Source organism: Stegostoma tigrinum, chromosome 10 (genome assembly GCF_030684315.1).
Source record: "Stegostoma tigrinum isolate sSteTig4 chromosome 10, sSteTig4.hap1, whole genome shotgun sequence".
Classification (NCBI taxonomy): Eukaryota; Metazoa; Chordata; class Chondrichthyes; order Orectolobiformes; family Stegostomatidae; genus Stegostoma; species Stegostoma tigrinum.
This window is the reverse complement of record NC_081363.1, coordinates 85,300,395-85,319,675: the sequence shown is the minus strand read 5'-3', so window position 1 is coordinate 85,319,675 and position 19,281 is coordinate 85,300,395. Positions and strand designations below refer to the sequence as shown.

At 51.7% G+C, this 19,281-nt stretch overlaps 1 protein-coding gene and 1 long non-coding RNA gene across 3 annotated transcripts in view; one reads left to right on the top strand and one right to left on the bottom strand.

Annotated features, from left to right (window-relative positions):
• Positions 1-1,433, top strand: part of LOC125455683 (cysteine-rich protein 2-like) — a 51,123-nt gene extending 49,690 nt beyond the window's left edge. For both annotated transcript variants that reach the window (XM_048537995.2, XM_048537994.2), the window contains one exon: positions 805-1,433. In XM_048537995.2, coding sequence (XP_048393952.1) covers positions 805-869 — 65 coding nt within the window. In that variant the 3' untranslated portion in view covers positions 870-1,433. The remainder of the gene's footprint in view (positions 1-804) is intronic.
• LOC125455684 (uncharacterized) overlaps positions 1-19,281 on the bottom strand; it is a 67,439-nt gene that overhangs the window by 4,949 nt on the left and 43,209 nt on the right. The gene's annotated exons all lie outside the window — the stretch shown is intronic.

The following is a 19,281-nucleotide window of genomic DNA, read 5'->3' as shown; positions in this document are numbered from 1 at the left end:
AAATCCCCTCTTGCTGGGATCCAGTGGCCTGTGGGTAGAGCTGATCCCTGTCTCGCTGGGATATGGTGGCCGGTGGGTAGAGCTGACCCCACCCCCCTCACTGGGATCCAGTGGCCTGTGGCTAGAGCTGATCCCTGTCTTGCTGGGATACGGTGGCCCATAGGTGTAAACCCCCTCTTGCTGGGATCTTGTGGCCTGTGGGTAGAGCTGATCCCTGTCTTGCTGGGATACGGTCGCCCATAGGTGTAAATCCCCCTTGCTGGGATCCAGTGGCCTGTGGGTAGAGCTGATCCCTGTCTTGCTGGGATACGGTGGCCCATAGGTGTAAATCCCCTCTTGCTGGGATCCAGTGGCCTGTGGGTAGAGCTGATCCTGGTTTTGCTGGGAGCTGGTGGCCTGTGGGTAGAATTGATCCCTGTCTCGCTGGGATCCAGTGTAATCAGCTCTCAGTCGACATGTTGTAGCGGTAGAGGCAGCAGTCTGTCCATCAGATTGTGACTAGCGACAGGGATAGGAATCCCAGAACCCGGACATCTCGGAAGCTGAAAACAAGTACCCCCCCTCCCCCCATGATCACCACCACCACCACCACCCAGGTGCTGGGGCAATGTGAACCAGCAAAGGGGACCCAGAGTTACAGGAACTGAGAAGATTTGGAAAGCCGGGGACAATTGCAGGGGGCGGGGTGGAGAGGGAGGTCAGCCCCACGATGGGATCTGAGCAGGCGACCGTTTCAAGTTAAAGTGCAAGGTCTTTCTGCAGTTTGACCATTTTATCTTTCTGACTGACTGTCCTCACTTACAGGGGTCAATACTGGTGTTGTCGGGAGCTACATCTATGAGAAGAGTGATGCTGCTGGGGGCCAGTGATGGCTTTCATACACTCCCTGGAAGATCCAAGTTCAGTGTTGTGCTGTTTCTCCGCTTAACGCAAAGTGCTCGGGACACTGTCTTCACTGTAACACTCAGTAACAATAGTTTAGAACTAAGGCGTGCTCAGATGTATTCCGTGTAGTGTGCAATCTGTGAGGGATGGGGAAGCGGTGGCCTCTGATCACTATCTCGAACGCTAACCTAGCTCCAAGCTGTTAGCAGCAACAATACCGCAAACCTGCCCAAACTCACGTCGGTCCTCAAACCACAGGGCGATGGTCAGGTCTAGAATCCAGCAAATGTTTTTACTTTGAGCTCTACTGCAGTAACCGTAAGTCTCGACATCTTGATCTATTTGTATTATAAGCTGCTTGTCCCCTTGTTACTCACTGCCTTGTGATTTCAGGCACTACAGTATTATATTGTGCAGAGTTTGTTTCAAGAGTCTTGTTCTCTTTTTCTAAAGAAAGCACCAACAAAGTGAAGCACCCTGTTACGTTGCATCAATAAAATATTAAATGCTTGTCACTACTTTTATTGATAATAAATAATGGCCAAATATTTCTGGACATCTCTTCATTTTTAATCGTCAGCTGCAAAGTAAGATTTTATCCAATCTATATTTCCTCTCCCAGTCTCTCCTGAGGGAATTCACTCTTACTGAAAGTGTTTTATGCCAATGCAAGCCGCTCTGGTCTCTTAGCCCAGTGATCCCATCTGTTCAGAGAAGGGGAGCTGGAAAAACCTAGCATTTCATGTATAATGCAAGTGTTCCAGAAGGCCATTCAGCCCATTGAGTCTGTACTGGCTCTTTGACTTACCTTATGCCAATCTCCACCTTACCCCGCCCCCTCCACTCTCTGCACACTATTTCTATCCAGATGCACTTGCAGTTAAATTGCAGGTTATTAAGTTGCATTAAGGGGCAAGAAAGTAGTTGTGTTTGACTTTGCTGTGGCTAACGCACATGCCAAAAATACAATGGAGCACAACGTTCAGCCTCAAAATGAATCAGCTTGCTTTCCTTATTCACTCACGGGCTGTGAGCATTGCTGGCTGGGCCAGCATTTATTGCTCGACCCTACTTGCCCCTTCAGAAGGTGGGGGTGAGCTGCTGCAGTCCATGTGCCGTGGGTGGACCCACAATGCCCTAGGGGTGCGTTGGGGGGTGTACCAGGATTTTGACCCAGCACCACCGAAAGGACGGCAATATATTTCCAAGCCGGAATGCTAAGTGACTGGGACGGCATCTTGCAGGGGGGCTGGTGTTCCTGTGTGTCTACTGCCCTTGTATTTCTCGATGGAAGTGGTCCTGGGTTTGGCAGGACCTTGGGTGAATTTCTGAGGTGCATCTTGCAGATGGTACACACTGCTGCTACTGATTGTTGGCGGTGGAGGGAGTGGATGCATGTGGATGTGGTGCAGGCTGCTTTGCCCTGGATGGTGTCAAGTTTCTTGAGTGTTGTTGGAGCTGCACCCATCCAGGCAAGTGGGGTATATTCCATCACACTCCTGACTTGTGCCTTGTAGATGGTGGACAGGTTTTGGGGAGTCAGGAGATGACCGACTGCAGTTTTCCTAGCCTTTGACCTGTTCTTGTAGCCATTGTATTTATATGGTTCGTCCAGGTCAGTTTCTAAACTGTGTTCTGAATTTACATCTTATTCAATAGGCAACGCTCTCCCTCAGTTCTGCACTGAAGTAGGAGGTGAGTTACTCGCTGCGGTATTCCTAATCTCTGACATGCTGTTGCATCCACTGTTTATGTGGCAATTCCAGTTGCATTTCTGGTCAATGGCAACCTCCCGGATGTTGATAATGGGAGATTCAGCAATGGTAACACACATTGAGTGTCAAGGGCAGTAGTTAGATCAGCTCTTATCGGAGATGGTTATTGCCTGGCATTGGTGTGGCACAAATGTTACTGACCACTTGTCAGCCCAAGCCTGAATGTTGTCCCATTCTGAGGAAGGGTCACCGGACCCAAAATGTTAACTCCAATTTTACGTCACAGATGTTGCCAGACCTGCTGAGCATTTCCAACAACTTCTGTTTTTGATCCTGACTTACAGCATCCGCAGTTCTTTCGTTTTTTTTATTGTCCAGATCTTGTTGTATTTGAATATAGACTGCTTTGAGATTTGAGGAGTCACAAATGGTGCTGAACATTGTGCAATCATCAGCGAACATGCCCACTTCTGACCTTATGATGGAGGGCAGGACATTGAAGCAGCTAGAGATGGTTGGGCCAAGGACACTACCCCGATGAACCCTGCAGTGATGTCCTGTAGTTGACCTCCAACATCCACAAACACGTTTCTATTTGCCAGGTATGACTCTAACCAGGGGGGAGTTTCCCCAGGATACCTGTTGATTCCAGTTTTACTAAGGCTGTATGATGCCACTTGGTCAAATGCAACCTTGAGGTCAAGGGCTGTCACTGGCCTCACCTCATCAATTCAGCTCTTTTGACCATGTTTAAGAATAGGCTGCAATGAGGTCAGGAGCTGACTGGGCCTGGTGGAAACCAAACTGGGCATCACAGAGCAGGTTATTGCTGACCCAATGGTATTGATGACACTTAACATCAATTTACAGAAAATCGGGTTGGATTTATCCAGCTTTTTGTGTACAGGCCATGCCTGGGCATGTCTCCATACCATTGGGTAGATACCAGTGGTGTAACTGAACTGGAATAGCTTGGCAAAGGGAATGGCAAGTTCTAGATCATAGGCCTTTAGGGGTTGTGCGCACTGGTCAGTGTGTTACACAGGGAGCCGTGCACATCGGTCAGTGTGTTACACAGCCAGCAGGGCGCATCGGTCAGTGTGATACACAGGGAGCCGTGCGCACCGGTCAGTGTGTTACACAGGGAGCCTTGTGCATCGGTCAGTGTGATACACAGGGAGCCGTGCGCACCGGTCAGTGTGATACACAGGGAGCCGTGCGCACCGGTCAGTGTGATACACAGGGAGCCGTGCGCACCGGTCAGTGTGATACACAGGGAGCCGTGCGCACCGGTCAGTGTGATACACCGGGAGCCATGCGCACTGGTCAGTGTGATACACAGGGAGCAGTGCGCACCATTCAGTGAGGTACACAGGGAGCAGTGCGCACCATTCAGTGAGATACACAGTGCATATATCTGTGGAAATTCAGCAGCAAGTTTTATTTAGCTTTGTTACCTTGGTTACATAGCCCAGACCGATTACTTCAGTTGATGGAGTGACTGTGAGTAATTGTTTTTGGCAGAAGCAAGCCTCTAAATTGGCACATGGAAGCAAAACTATTTCCTTTTCAAATTTAACAGCATGACAGAAATGTCTTGTAGCTGAGAAGTGGAATGTTATCATGTTGTTTGAGGTCTATCCGTGTCGTGGTAAAATACTGGCTGGACATTTGCCTGTTACTCTCCTTTTTTCTGGCATTGAGTGACACCATCCAATGCATCGCAGTCACACTGGGGTGAGACTAGTTCATTCAGCTCAGAGGAAGGCTCACCGGACCCGAAACGTTAACTCCGATTTTTTTCTTTTGTTTTCACAGCTTCTGCCAGGCCTGCTGCGCTTTTCCAGCAACTTCTGTTTCCGTTCCTGATTGAACAGTTCATCTGGTTTTCATCCTGAACCCTCACTTGGTTTGTCATCTGGATTCTCTGGAGGAGTGGGGTCTTGCTTATCTTCGTTCATTCAATGTCAACGTTGTCATGTGTGCGTCTTTCCCTCATGCCCATCTTGTCCTTGCAAACCCAAGGACACCCAGATGCCCATTCCGATCCCATCATCCTGCACATGGCACCTAGGCCTGCAGCTTACAGCGCTTAAGGTGAAGATCCAGATACTTTTGAAAAGAGTTTAGGGTCTCTGCCTCCAGCACCAACTCAGGCAACGAGTTCCAGACACGCACCAGCTTCTGTGTAACAGCGTTTCTTCCTCGCACCTCCTCTAATCCTTTTGCCACTTAGCTTGAATCTAAGGCCCCTGGTTTTTGACCTTCTGCCAAGGGAAGCAGGTTCCACCTGTCTACTGTATCACTACCCCTCACTATTTTGTACATCTCAATCACGTGGCCATTCGGTCTTCTCTGTTCCAAGGAAAACAGTCCCAAGCTTTCCAGTCTCCCCTCGCAGCGGAATTCTCTGGCACCTGGCAACGTTCTGGTAAATCATCTCTGCACCTCTCCCCAAAGCAATTACATCCTTGCTGTAATTTGGTGTTAGAACTGCACACAATGGTCCAGTTGTGGCCTCACCAGTCTCTAATACAGTTTCGTCATTGTACCCCTACATTATCTGCCATGCTGAAACATCTACCTTTGTTGCAGTGCCCAGTACTGAATGCTCAAAACTGTATCTGCTCTGACCATATACTTTACTGAGGATCTCCTCCACCTGATTTCTTTGTTCGATTGGTGTTCAGAATCCTACTTGCTTTGTTGATTGCTGTCTCCACTTTATTTTGACAGTGGGGGTCAGATTGGGTCTCGGTGGGATCATTACCAAACACAGATTCTCATCCCCTCCCTTGTCAGCCCTCTGCAGGGACCATTCCCTCCTGGACACCCTCCACACTGCCTCCAATCCCAACAACTTGCAGATGGAGGAGCAATCTACCTGCACTTCACTCAATCTAGTCTCCTGTATTCACTGCTCACAATGTGGTCTCTTCTACAGTGGGGAAACAAAATGCAGACTGAGTGACTGCTTTGCAGAACACTTGCGTTCTGTCTGACCAAAACTGGTGGTGTAGTAAACACTGAAGATGATTAGCTCTGAGTACAACAGTATTTTGCTCAGACGGGCCAATGAGCCAAGGAGTGGCAGATGAAGTTTAATTTAGCTAAACATAAACAAAGTTGCTGGAAAAGTTCAGCGGGTCTGGCAGCATCTGTGAAGGCAAAAAACAAAGTTAATGTCTCCGATCCAGTGATCCTTCCTCAGAACTGACCCGACCGTCACTGGACCTGAAACATAAACTCTGTGTTTTTCCTTCACAGATGTTGCCAGAATCGCTGAGCTTTTCCAGCAACTTTGTTTATCTTCCTGATTAACGGCATCTGCAGTTCTTTCGGTTTTTATTTAGATGAATGTGGGGTACTGCATTTTGGGAGGGGAAATCATAGCAGAAGTTATGTACTAAATTGTAGGGTCCTGGGGAGATTTGCCCAACTGAAAGACCTTGGGGATGCACGTTCATGGTTCCTTGACAGTGAGGTACAGACAGATGGGGTGGTGAAGAAGGCATTCGGTATGCTTGCCTTTATTGGTCAGTGCTTTGAGTACAGGAGTTGGGAGGTAATGTTATGCTGTACATTGATTAGGCTACTTTTGGAACACTGCATTCAGTTCTTGTCTCCCTGCTATAAGAAAGAGTTTGTTAAAATTGAAAGGTTTATGAGCATGTTGCTGGGATTGGAGGGTTTGAGCTATAGGGAGAGCTGGACAGGCTGGGGCTATTTTCCTTGGAGCACCGGATGCTGAGGGGTGACCTTATCAAGGTTTATAAAATCATGAGGGGCATGGATAGGGTTAAAAGCCAAGGCTTCTTTCCGAGAATAATGGAGTCCAAAAATAGAGGGGCATAGGTTTAAGGTGAGAGGGGAAAGATTTAAAAGGGGCCTTCAGGGGCAACTTTTTCACACAAGAGGGTGGTGCGCGTATGGAACGAGCTGTCGTTCAGTTACAACATTTAAAGGCATCCAGATGGGTTTATGAATAGGAAGGGTTTAGAGGGACATGGGCCAAATGCTGGCAAACAGGACAAAATTGATTTAGGATATCTGGTCGGCACGGATGAGTTGGAGCAGAGGGTCTGTTTCAATGCTGGAATAGTGTAGGTTAGATGGGCTTCAGATTGGTATGGCAGGTCGGCACAACATCGAGGGCCAAAGGCCTGTACTGTGCTGTAATGTTCTATGTTCAATGCTGTACGACTCTAAGAGCGTTTATTGCATGGCAGACGGTTGCTGAGGCATGCTTACTTGGACCTGATGGAAACTAGTACAAAAGCTCAGAAGATATCTCTCAGTCTCTGCCTGCAGACCATGTGTGGTAACTGTGGGACAGGTGGGACCAGCATAGCATGAATATTAACTCCTTCAGAACCATTACTTTGTACAGCATCTCATCTCATCTCATCTCACCTCACCCCCATCCCAGAAGCTCTTTCCCCCCGTATTTATCCTGTTTTTCTTTCAAAACGCCACAATTTCATTAGCTGTTATTGTTCATACAATATGCATTAGACCTATAACATGAGGCCAATTCAAAGACTGAGCAATTAAAGGCATGAAGTGGAATTGCAGAAAGGGTAGTGATTGTTCAAGTGCTTGTAAGTTAGGATAGAAAAAAGATACTCCTAGAAAGATTGTAAAATATAGATCAGCATCTAGCGTTGTAGAGCAGAAGGGTTCAGGCACTTAATTCTTTGAAATGTGCATCTCAGCTAGACAGGGTAGTTAAGAGGTGTTTCGAACACTTGCATTTCAGCGTGGGAGTTGCGATGTCTTGTTGAGGTTATACAAGACATCTGGTCACCCAGTTATAAGAAGGTTATTATTAAACTGGGGAGGGTTCTGAAAAGATTTACCAGGATGTTGCTGGGTATGAGAGCTAAAATAGACTGGGATTTACTTTCACTGGAGTGTAGGAGGTTGTAGGATGACCTTACTGACGTGTATAATATCATGAGGGGCACAGATGAGGTGAATGACCAGCATCTTTTCCCTAAGGTTCGAAACTTGGGGGCATAGTTTTAAGTTGAGAGGAGGAAGATTTAAAAAGGACATGAGGGGCAATATTTTTACACAGAGTGGTTTGCATGTGGAATGAACTGCCAGAGGAAGTGGTGGATGTGGGTACAGTTCCAACATTTAAAAGACACCTGGATAATTACATGAATAGGAAAGGTTTGGAGTGATATGGGCCAGGAGTGGCAGGTGGGACTAGTTTAGTTTGGAAATGCGATCAGTGTGGACTAGTTTCATTGAAGGATCTGCTTCCAGGCTGTATGACTCTGACTCTAAACCAATTTTGCAGGATTCTTGTTTCCACCATTTTAATACTAATGAATCTGAACTGGGCACATGTGACAACAACTGAATATGCGCCATAGATAGCAAGGTGTAGTGCTGGATGAACACAGCAGGCCAAGCAGCATCTTAGGACCAGGAAGGCTGACGTTTCGGGTCCTAAGATGCTGCTTGGCCTGCTGTGTTCATCCGACTCTACACCTTGTTATCTCGGATTCTCCAGTATCTGCAGTTCCTACCATCTCTGCATATGCATCATGTTAGCTAGACATTCAACATAAACTGTAGTGTCAGATAATGGGCACAGAGGAGCGTCTTTTAACATACAAAAGTAAAAAAGGCTGTATTTAAACCACTTCCATTTCTGTGCCCTGATTTTCTGCTGGATTTAGCTGTTTGGTATCGTTACCAGCTGCAGCATTAGATTCACGCTTTTGATCGGTCCCACTTTCCTTATTAAGTGGTCCATTCACTTTCTCCTCTTTTTCTGGAAGTGTTTGGTTAACGGTTACCTCTGACCCATCTCTCCTCAAATTTCTACGCTCCCAGTTCGAGGCTCTCTGGACATTTCATAATCCTCCCAAAGTCCGTGTGACAGCTGCAGACACAGTACAGTACAGTGTCCGAGAACACTGCATCTGACCCAGATGTCGAAGTCCCAATCTAAAATGGAAAATCCTGCCCCGGATGTTAGGACAATCTGATAAACAGCTGCCAGGCTGCGTTCCTGTTAGTAGCTGGACTATGAAATAGATACTTTGTCTCCTGGTCATGGGACCAGTCCAATGAAACAGCATTCAGGCCAAGAATGTAATGCAATTCAATTCTGGCATTATGTGCTGCTAGAGGAATGTGCTCTGATATATGTGTAACTCAGACAGACAGACAAAATATTCTGAAAATAAACGTCGGCAAAGATTCCTGAGAACGGGAATTTCTCACTCTCTCACTCACGAGGTGCACACCCCAGGAGGTAAAGAATGCAATATTGCCCCACAATTTAATCTGGAGTATTTCTGAATGTCCGGGTACTTTTCATTCCCTGCTACCTCCCCAGCTTTGACTCCATACCATTCCCCTCTGTTTCTCAGCGACTGTCTGCGGTGTTTTTAACCTGACTATATTTTAAATGATTAATGGGCTGCTTCTCTGATCAGCTTCAATACACCTGCAGTACTCAATAGACCTCTGTGAGAGTGTGACTGTGCCCTGTGATCCCATGTGCTGAAATTACTGTGTGCTGAGTCATGTGGGTGATAATGCTGTACAAATCCATTGTGCATTTGAGACTGACTAACCCACAGGTTAGTCAAGGTAACACAGTAAAACACATTACAAGTTATGAAGCAGATAATACAACCTTTGTGTATGTGTGCAGGTTGCCATGCAGAGCCATAACACTATACAGACAGCACCTGGAATCCTTACGGAGAAGGTCACACTGTACTCTGAGACAATCTTCTTCACTGTCCACTGCACCACCTACTTTGGTGTCATCTGCAAACGTACCAACCATAACTCCAATATTTATATCCAAATCATTAATTTAAATGATGAAAAGCAGTGGACCCAGTACCGATCCTTGTGGCACTCCGCTGGCCACAGGCCTCCAGTCTGAAAAGCAACCCTCCATCACCATCCTCTGTCTCATAACCTTCAAGCTAATTTTGTATCCAATTGGCTAGCTGTCCCCGTATTCAACGTGATCTAAACTTATTAACCAGCCTATCATACAGAATCTTGTCAATCATCTTGCTGAAGTCCACATAGACAACATTGGATGTTGTTAAACTTGAAAGAGTTCAGAAAATATTTATGGGGATGTTGCTGGGTCTGGAGGGCTTGAGCTATAGGGAGATGCTGAATAGGCTGGGGCAATTCTCCCTGGAGCTTCAGAGGCTGAGAAGTGACCTTATAGAGGTTTATAAAACTATTAGGGGCAAGGATAGGATTAATAACTAAGGTCTCTTTCCTGGGATAAGTGAGTCCAAAACTTAGAGGGCATAGGTTTAAGGTGAAGGGGAGAAAGGTTTACCACCTGAGTGGTAACTTTTTCACATACAGGATGATGCGAGGCTGGAACATGCTGCCAGAGGAAGTGGTGGAGGCTGGTTCAATTATAATATTTAAGAGGCGTCTGGATGGATATATGAATAGGAAGGGTTTAGAGGGGGATGGGCCAAATGCTGGTGAATGGGAGTCAGTCAGATTGCGATGCCAATTCAGAGTGGAAAAGTTGGAACATTACATCTGTTTCGGCACAATATGATTCTATGAACACTCTAAAAGGTAAAGTACACGTACAAAATGCTGCACAGCTACGGTGTATATCAAATTTGTTATTCTGATTATATGTCTTTTTAATGTTGATATTCATCTTTAACAACTGACGAAGGGGCACATAATCAGCTATGCTTTGTTTTAATTTGCTGGCATGGTACATAGAATTAGACTTTATTCATGCCGGCACAATGTATACATGCTCACACGTTCACAAAGTTTTGGTAAGGGATGGCCTCCCTATCACTGTAACCTGTTCCAACTTCATTATTCCAGACATTCGGGAACACCGCCACCTGCAATTTCACCTCCAAGCCACTCACTATCCCAACTAGGAAATATATTGCCACTCCTTCACTGTCACTGGGTTAAAATCCTGGAAATTCCGTCCCTGATGGCATGTTGGGTGAGATAACTCCACAAAGGCTGGTATCCCATCATCAAGTCATCCTTTATTGACACTGATCCAGCTCCGTCAGAGTCAGTTCTCAGGGCTCCCTGATTGGACTCGATTAAGAGCCTCAATCAGGCAACTCATATTCTACAAGGTCCACTTGGCTGACCTCATTACAAACGCTACAGTGTGCCAAACCATAGCCCTTGGGCTGCAGCTCACCACCACCTTCTCAAGGGCAACTGTGGATAGGTAATAATCACCAGCCCAGGCAATGATGCCCACATCCCACAAACAAATAAAAATAAATTCTGCTTACCTGTTCAACCTCCCACTCACTACCGAGGGCCTAAATTCTCTCCTCAAACCCCTCTTTCCTCCTTAACTGAAAACGCCTCTTAAAACCATCCTCTTTAACCAAAGATTGGTCAACTATTACCACTTCAGAGTCAAACTCTGGCTGATTATGCCCCATTGATTGATGTAAAGTTGCTGTGTTCCAGATATGATTGGATTGGTCCACTATCAAGCTTTAATCAAAACGCACTTTATTTTTACAACACAGTTACAATACAACAAAAGGAAGATTTACTATGTCTTTACTGTGTAGAAATACTTAACAAGATAATGTAATATTTAACCACTAATCATCAACTGTTCCAATATAGGCAGCATCCCATAAACATACCCAGGGCAAAGGTAATTCAACAACATGGTTATTATTCTCACGGGCTATCTCTCTCCAGCCCTGCCAGGAGAAAGTAACAATCTGCTCATTTTGATTTTTAAGAGAAAGAGTCTCTGTCCAGGATTTTATTCCAGCAGCAGAGAAGCCAAGCTTTCATCTCCAGTAGCCAGCAAAAATCCACCAACTAACCAATAGGAAAACTAAAGTCCTGGGGTCTGTGTGAACTGTACCCTGGCCACCAATGATTCTTAAAAAACACCCAGGGAGAGCTCAGAGCTGTTTTACTGACAGCCTGTCTGAGGGAGACATTTCTGCACCACTGACAACAGCCCTCTGCAACAGAAACAGCACAGAACATGTCACTTAAAGGCACAGTCCCGTCACAGATTTGAGGGAGATGTCAGTGTTCTTTCCATGAACACAAAGCCAGTTGTTTAGCCCAATGTGTAGCACCAAGGTGGAGAGGATTGTTTCTGATCTACGATAATAATTTACTCTGTGATTCCAAAAGCCTGTGGAGACAATATGACAGAAGATAACAAGGTGCAGAGCTGGAGGAACACAGCAGGCGAGGCAGCATGACGGGATATGACAGAAACCTGCTTCTCACTTTTGCTGGAGTTTATTTCAAAGAACTGCTGGAAGACCTCACACTTGCCTTTTTTTAAAAAAAGCAAAAAAGTTATGTTCTAGGCTATCTACATAATATACTTTGGAGGGATTTGGGCTGGTCCATAAACTGAAACACAGCATTTATGTAGCACCTTCAATGATGGCAAACATCTTCAAGGCACCTCACAGGGGCATAATCAGGTAGAGTTTGTCTCTGAGCCCATGAAGAGGCAACGCTGAGGGCAACTTTTCACAGAATAATGGAAGGGCTTTACCTCAAGAGGGAGACCTTTTAACAAACTGTATGTTGCACTCGGCCTCTTTCTGTAAATATTGGCCTCAAGACAGAGAAAGAGAGGCCCAATTTAAAATCATCGAAGGGTTTGATTGGGCAGATTGATCGAAACCAGAGAAGGCAGATATAGAATCATCACTCAGAAACCCCCAATCAGGAATTCAGGAGAGAGGCGAGAGAGTGGAAATCAAAGCTACAAGGTGACATTGATGTGAAGTGCGTAGATATACTTAAAGGGAAACAACATGAGTTGGAAAGATACACCGAGATAACAAGGTCTAGAGCTGGATGAACACAGCAGGCCAAGCAGCATCAGAGGAGCGGGAAGGCTAATGTTTCGGGCCTTGACCCTTCTTCAGAAAAAGGGTCCGAAGAAGGGTCTAGGCCCAAAACGTCAGTGATGGAAACACCAGTTTAGATTGGTGAACTGGTTCCTGTACCGAAACCTCCATGGAATTCATTGCAATAACAAATGTTGTCCCCTTACCTAAAGTACAAACATATTTCTTGCTGAACATATTATCAGTGTCTGAAATGAAGTTATCAGGTTATCAGTGATAATGGGAACTGCAGATGCTGGATGAAGGGTCTAGGCCCGAAACGTCAGCTTTTGTGCTCCTGAGATGCTGCTGGGCCTGCTGTGTTCATCCAGCCTCACATTTTATTATCAGGTTATCAGCTCCTCTGTGTGATCGACGTCGAACTTTGAAATTTTATAATCGCACTTTAGTTTACACAGGAAGAATGATCTGCATCTCCAAACACGCCCCAGCCCCACCACCACCCCGCCAGGGTTTCTATTCCAACGACAATGTGTGGTCTCTGAATGTATCATGTAAATAGAGCTGGTATTTGTAATGGGGAGAGGGCCAAAGGACTGCTCAGCATCAGGCGTTTTCAGGAGACATTTCATCCTCTGAATGGTTCCAATGATACCTTTGCAGAACATTCCAGAAACATTCTCCATGTCCGCCAAACACTAATGTATTTTGTTTAGACAGTACCTTTGTCATCGTGGAAATTCTTGGGCTGCATTCTGACCAAAATCTTCAAAAGGGGATAAGTCTTGATCAAAAAAGGTCATTTTCATGTTTTCAAGCAGGAAAGGTGAAATAGTTTGGGGAAGGAATTCCAGACTCTGGAACTGAGGAGGTCAAATTAAAGATGGGGAGATGTGAGTAGGAGGTGTGCATGAGAGTGGAGACGGTGGTGGACTGATATTTTACAGAGTTGCAATGTGAACACAACAATAAAAATTTTAAATTAAAATGACTTTTTGATAATGGGATTCCATACATTTCAGGTAGCTCTGGGCTGGGGAGAAATGTCTGCACTGCAGATGGATAATTACAGAAGCAAACAGTGACTGGAAGAAATCAGCAGGGGAGGTGGGCAGTGAGTGTCGGGGGGGGGCGATTCAGTTTCAGGGGTATTAGTGAGAGTCGGGGTCGTTGTCAATGGGTCACTGAGTGTTGGAGGTGTCAGTGTTGGGGAGGTCAATGAGTGTCAGAGGGGGTCGGTGTTGGGGGCTCAGTGTCGGGGGTGTAAGTGAGTTTCAGGGGGTCATTGTCAGGGGTCATTGTTGAGGATGTCAGTGGGGGCATCAGCGTGTGTCTGTGGGTTCAAAGTTGGGGGCATTCAGTGTTAGGGGGTGTCAGTGAGTGTCCGGGGGATTGTCAGTGAGTGTCAAGGGGGAGGTCAGCAAGTGTCGGTGAGCCACTGAGTATGGGGGGTGTCAGTGAGTGTCGGGGGGGGTCAGTGACTGCCGGAGGGGGTCAGTGAGTGCCGGGGGGGTCAGTGAGTGTTGGGGGGGGTCAGCGAGTGTCGGGGGTTAGAGTGTCGGGGGGGTGAGCGAGTGTCGGGGGGTGTCAGGGAGTGTCAGGGGGTCAGTGAGTGTCGGGGGGTCAGTGGGTGTCGGGAGGTCAGTGAGTGTCAGTGAGTGTCGGGGGGGTCAGCAAGTGTCGGGGGGTCAGCGAGTGTCAGGGGGTCAGTGAGTGTCAGGGGAGGTCAGCGAGTGTCGGGGGGGTCAGTGAGTGTCGGGAGTCAGTGAGTATCGGGGGGTCAGTCAGTGTCGGGGGTCAGCGAGTGTCGGGGGGTCAGCGAGTGTCAGGGGGTTAGAGTGTCGGGGGCTGAGCGAGTGTCGGGGGGTGTCAGGAAGTGTCAGGGGGTCAGCGAGTGTCGGGGGGTCAGCAAGTGTCGGGGGGTAAGCGAGTGTCGGGGGTCAGTGAGTGTCGGGGGGTCAGCAAGTGTCGGGGGTCAGTGAGTGTCGGGGGGGTCAGCAAGTGTCGGGGGGGTCAGCGAGTGTCGGGGAGGTCAGTGAGTGTCGGGGGGTCAGTGAGTGTCAGGGGGTCAGTGAGTGTCGGGGGTCAGCGAGTGTCGGGGGAGTCAGCGAGTGTTGGGGGGGTCAGTGAGTGTTGGGGGGGGTCAGGAAGTGTCGGGGGGTCAGTCAGTGTCGGGGGTCAGCGATGTCGAGGGGAGTCAGCGAGTGTCGGGGGGTCAGTGAGTGTCAGGGGGGTCAGTGAGTGTTGGGGGGTCAGTGAGTATCGGGGGGGTCAGTGAGTTTCAGGGGGGTCAGCAGGTGTCGGGGCTTCAGCGAGTGTCGGGGGTCAGGGAGTGTCGGGTGGGGTCAGCAAGTGTCGGGTGGTCCGTGAGTGTCGGGGGGTCAGTGAGTGTCCGGGTGGTCAGTGAGTTTCGGGGGGTCAGCGAGTGTCAGGGGGGTCAGTGAGTGTCGGGGGTCAGCGAGTGTCAGGGGTCAGCGAGTGTCGGGGGGTCAGCGAGTGTCGGGGGTCAGTGAGTGTCGGGGGAGTCAGCAAGTGTCGGGGGGTCAGCGAGTGTCGGGGGAGGTCAGTGAGTGTCGGGGGGTCAGTGAGTGTTGGGGGGGTCAGCAAGTGTCGGGGGGTCAGCGAGTGTCGGGGGGGTCAGTGAGTGTCAGGGGGGTCAGTGAGTGTTGGGGGGTTCAGGGAGTGTCGGGGGGTCAGTGAGTGTCGGGGGTCAGCGATGTCGGGTGGAGGTCAGCAAGTGTTGGGGGGTCAGTGAGTGTCAGGGGGGTCAGTGAGTGTTGGGGGGTCAGTGAGTGTCGGGGGGTCAGTGAGTTTCAGGGGGGTCAGCGATGTCGGGGGGGGGTCAGCGAGTGTTGGGGGGGTCAGTGAGTGTCAGGGGGTCAGTGAGTGTTGGGGGGTCAGTGAGTGTCGGGGGGTCAGTGAGTTTCAGGGGGGTCAGCAGGTGTCGGGGGTTCAGCGAGTGTCGGGGTCAGGGAGTGTCGGGGGGGTCAGTGAGTGTCGGGGGTCAGCGAGTGTCGGGTGGTCCGTGAGTGTCGGGGGGGTCAGGGAGTGTCGGGAGGGTCAGTGAGTGTCGGGGGGGTCAGTGAGTTTCGGGGGGTCAGCGAGTGTCGGGGGGGGTCAGCGAGTGTCGGGGGGTCAGTGAGTGTCGGGAGGTCAGCGAGTGTCGGGGGTCAGTGAGTGTCGGGGGAGTCAGCAAGTGTCGGGGGGTCAGCGAGTGTCGGGGGAGGTCAGTGAGTGTCGGGGGGTCAGTGAGTGTTGGGGGGGTCAGCAAGTGTCGGGGGGTCAGCGAGTGTCGGGGGGGTCAGTGAGTGTCAGGGGGGTCAGTGAGTGTTGGGGGGTTCAGGGAGTGTCGGGGGGTCAGTGAGTGTCGGGGGTCAGCGATGTCGGGTGGGGGTCAGCGAGTGTTGGGGGGTCAGTGAGTGTCAGGGGGGTCAGTGAGTGTTGGGGGGTCAGTGAGTGTCGGGGGGTCAGTGAGTTTCAGGGGGGTCAGCAGGTGTCGGGGGTTCAGCGAGTGTCGGGGTCAGGGAGTGTCGGGGGGGTCAGTGAGTGTCGGGGGTCAGCGAGTGTCGGGTGGTCCGTGAGTGTCGGGGGGTCAGGGAGTGTCGGGAGGGTCAGTGAGTGTCGGGGGGGTCAGTGAGTTTCGGGGGGTCAGCGAGTGTCGGGGGGGGTCAGCGAGTGTTGGGGGGTCAGTGAGTGTCGGGAGGTCAGCGAGTGTCGGGGGTCAGTGAGTGTCGGGGGAGTCAGCAAGTGTCGGGGGGTCAGCGAGTGTCGGGGGAGGTCAGTGAGTGTCGGGGGGTCAGTGAGTGTTGGGGGGGTCAGCAAGTGTCGGGGGGTCAGCGAGTGTCGGGGGGGTCAGTGAGTGTCAGGGGGGTCAGTGAGTGTTGGGGGGTTCAGGGATTGTCGGGGGGTCAGTGAGTGTCGGGGGGTCAGTGAGTGTTGGGGGGTCAGTGAGTATCGGGGGGGTCAGTGAGTTTCAGGGGGATCAGCAGGTGTCGGGGCTTCAGCGAGTGTCGGGGGTCAGGGAGTGTCGGGTGGGGTCAGCAAGTGTCGGGTGGTCCGTGAGTGTCGGGGGGTCAGTGAGTGTCGGGGTGGTCAGTGAGTTTCGGGGGGTCAGCGAGTGTCGGGGGGGTCAGCGAGTGTCGGGGGTCAGGGAGTGTCGGGGGAGGTCAGTGAGTGTCGGGGGGTCAGTGAGTGTTGGGGGGTCAGTGAGTATCGGGGGGGTCAGTGAGTTTCAGGGGGATCAGCAGGTGTCGGGGCTTCAGCGAGTGTCGGGGGTCAGGGAGTGTCGGGTGGGGTCAGCAAGTGTCGGGTGGTCCGTGAGTGTCGGGGGGTCAGTGAGTGTCGGGGTGGTCAGTGAGTTTCGGGGGGTCAGCGAGTGTCGGGGGGGTCAGCGAGTGTCGGGGGTCAGCGAGTGTCAGGGGTCAGTGAGTGTTGGGGGGTCAGCGAGTGTCGGGGGTCAGTGAGTGTCGGGGGAGTCAGCAAGTGTCGGGGGGTCAGCGAGTGTTGGGGGAGGTCAGTGAGTGTCGGGGGGTCAGTGAGTGTCGGGGGGGTCAGCAAGTGTCGGGGGGTCAGCGAGTGTCGGGGGGGTCAGTGAGTGTCAGGGTGGTCAGTGAGTGTTGGGGGGTTCAGGGAGTTTTCGGGGGGTCAGTGAGTGTCGGGGGTCAGCGATGTCGGGGGGGGTCAGCGAGTGTTGGGGGGTCAGTGAGTGTCAGGGGGGTCAGTGAGTGTTGGGGGGTTCAGAGAGTGTCGGGGGGTCAGTGAGTGTCGGGGGGTCAGTGAGTGTCGGGGGTCAGCGATGTCGGGGGGGGTCAGCGAGTGTTGGGGGGTCAGTGAGTGTCAGGGGGGTCAGTGAGTGTTGGGGGGTCAGTGAGTGTCGGGGGGTCAGTGAGTTTCAGGGGGGTCAGCAGGTGTCGGGGGTTCAGCGAGTGTCGGGGTCAGGGAGTGTCGGGGAGGTCAGTGAGTGTCGGGGGTCAGCGAGTGTCGGGGGGGGTCAGCGAGTGTCGGGTGGTCCGTGAGTGTCGGGGGGTCAGGGAGTGTCGGGAGGGTCAGTGAGTGTCGGGGGGTCAGTGAGTTTCGGGGGGTCAGCGAGTGTCGGGGGGGGTCAGCGAGTGTCGGGGGGTCAGTGAGTGTCGGGGGGTCAGCGAGTGTCGGGGGGTAAGCGAGTGTCGGGGGTCAGTGAGTGTCGGGGGGTCAGCAAGTGTCGGGGGTCAGTGAGTGTCGGGGGGGTCAGCAAGTGTCGGGGGGGTCAGCGAGTGTCGGGGAGGTCAGTGAGTGTCGGGGGGTCAGTGAGTGTCAGGGGGTCAGTGAGTGTCAGGGGTCAGCGAGTGTCGGGAGAGTCAGCGAGTGTTGGGGGGGTCAGTGAGTGTTGGGGGGGTCAGGAAGTGTCGGGGGGTCAGTCAGTGTCAGGGGGGTCAGTGAGTGTTGGGGGGTCAGTGAGTATCGGGGTGGGTCAGTGAGTTTCAGGGGGGTCAGCAATTGTCGGGGCTTCAGCGAGTGTCCGGGGTCAGGGAGTGTCGGGTGGGGTCAGCAAGTGTCGGGTGGTCCGTGAGTGTTGGGGGGTCAGTGAGTGTCGGGGGTCAGTGAGTGTCGGGGGAGTCAGCAAGTGTCGGGGGGTCAGCGAGTGTCGGGGGGGTCAGCGAGTGTCGGGGGTCAGCGAGTGTCAGGGGTCAGCGAGTGTCGGGGGGTCAGCGAGTGTCGGGGGTCAGTGAGTGTCGGGGGAGTCAGCAAGTGTCGGGGGGTCAGCGAGTGTCGGGGGAGGTCAGTGAGTGTCGGGGGGTCAGTGAGTGTTGGGGGGGTCAGCAAGTGTCGGGGGGTCAGCGAGTGTCGGGGGGGTCAGTGAGTGTCAGGGGGGTCAGTGAGTGTTGGGGGGTTCAGGGAGTGTCGGGGGGTCAGTGAGTGTCGGGGTCAGCGATGTCAGGGGGGGTCAGCGAGTGTTGGGGGGGTCAGTGAGTGTCAGGGGGGTCAGTGAGTGTTGGGGGGTCAGTGAGTGTCGGGGGGTCAGTGAGTTTCAGGGGGGTCAGCAGGTGTCGGGGGTTCAGCGAGTGTCGGGGTCAGAGAGTGTCGGGGGGGTCAGTGAGTGTCGGGGGTCAGCGAGTGTCGGGGGGGGTCAGCGAGTGTCGGGTAGTCCGTGAGTGTCGGGGGGTCAGGGAGTGTCGGGAGGGTCAGTGAGTGTCGGGGGGGTCAGTGAGTGTCGGGCGGTCAGCGAGTGTCGGGGGCGGTCAGCGAGTGTCGGGGGGTCAGTGAGTGTCGGGGGGTCAGCGAGTGTCGGGGGTCAGTGAGTGTCGTGGGGGTCAGTGAGTGTCGGGGGGGGTCAGCGAGTGACGGGTGGTCCGTGAGTGTCGGGGGGTCAGTGAGTGTCGGGGGGTCTGCGAGTGTCGGGGGTCAGGGAGTGTCGGGGGAGGTCAGTGAGTGTCGGGGGGTCAGTGAGTGTTGGGGGGTCAGTGAGTATCGGGGGGGTCAGTGAGTTTCAGGGGGGTCAGCAGGTGTCGGGGCTTCAGCGAGTGTCGGGTGTCAGGGAGTGTCGGGTGGGGTCAGCAAGTGTCGGGTGGTCCGTGAGTGTCGGGGGGTCAGTGAGTTTCGGGGGGTCAGCGAGTGTCGGGGGGATCAGCGAGTGTCGGGGGTCAGCGAGTGTCAGGGGTCAGTGAGTGTCGGGGGGTCAGCGAGTGTCGGGGGTCAGTGAGTGTCGGGGGAGTCAGCAATTGTCGGGGGGTCAGCGAGTGTTGGGGGAGGTCAGTGAGTGTCGGGGGGTCAGTGAGTGTCGGGGGGGTCAGCAAGTGTCGGGGGGTCAGCGAGTGTCGGGGGGGGTCAGTGAGTGTCAGGGGGGTCAGTGA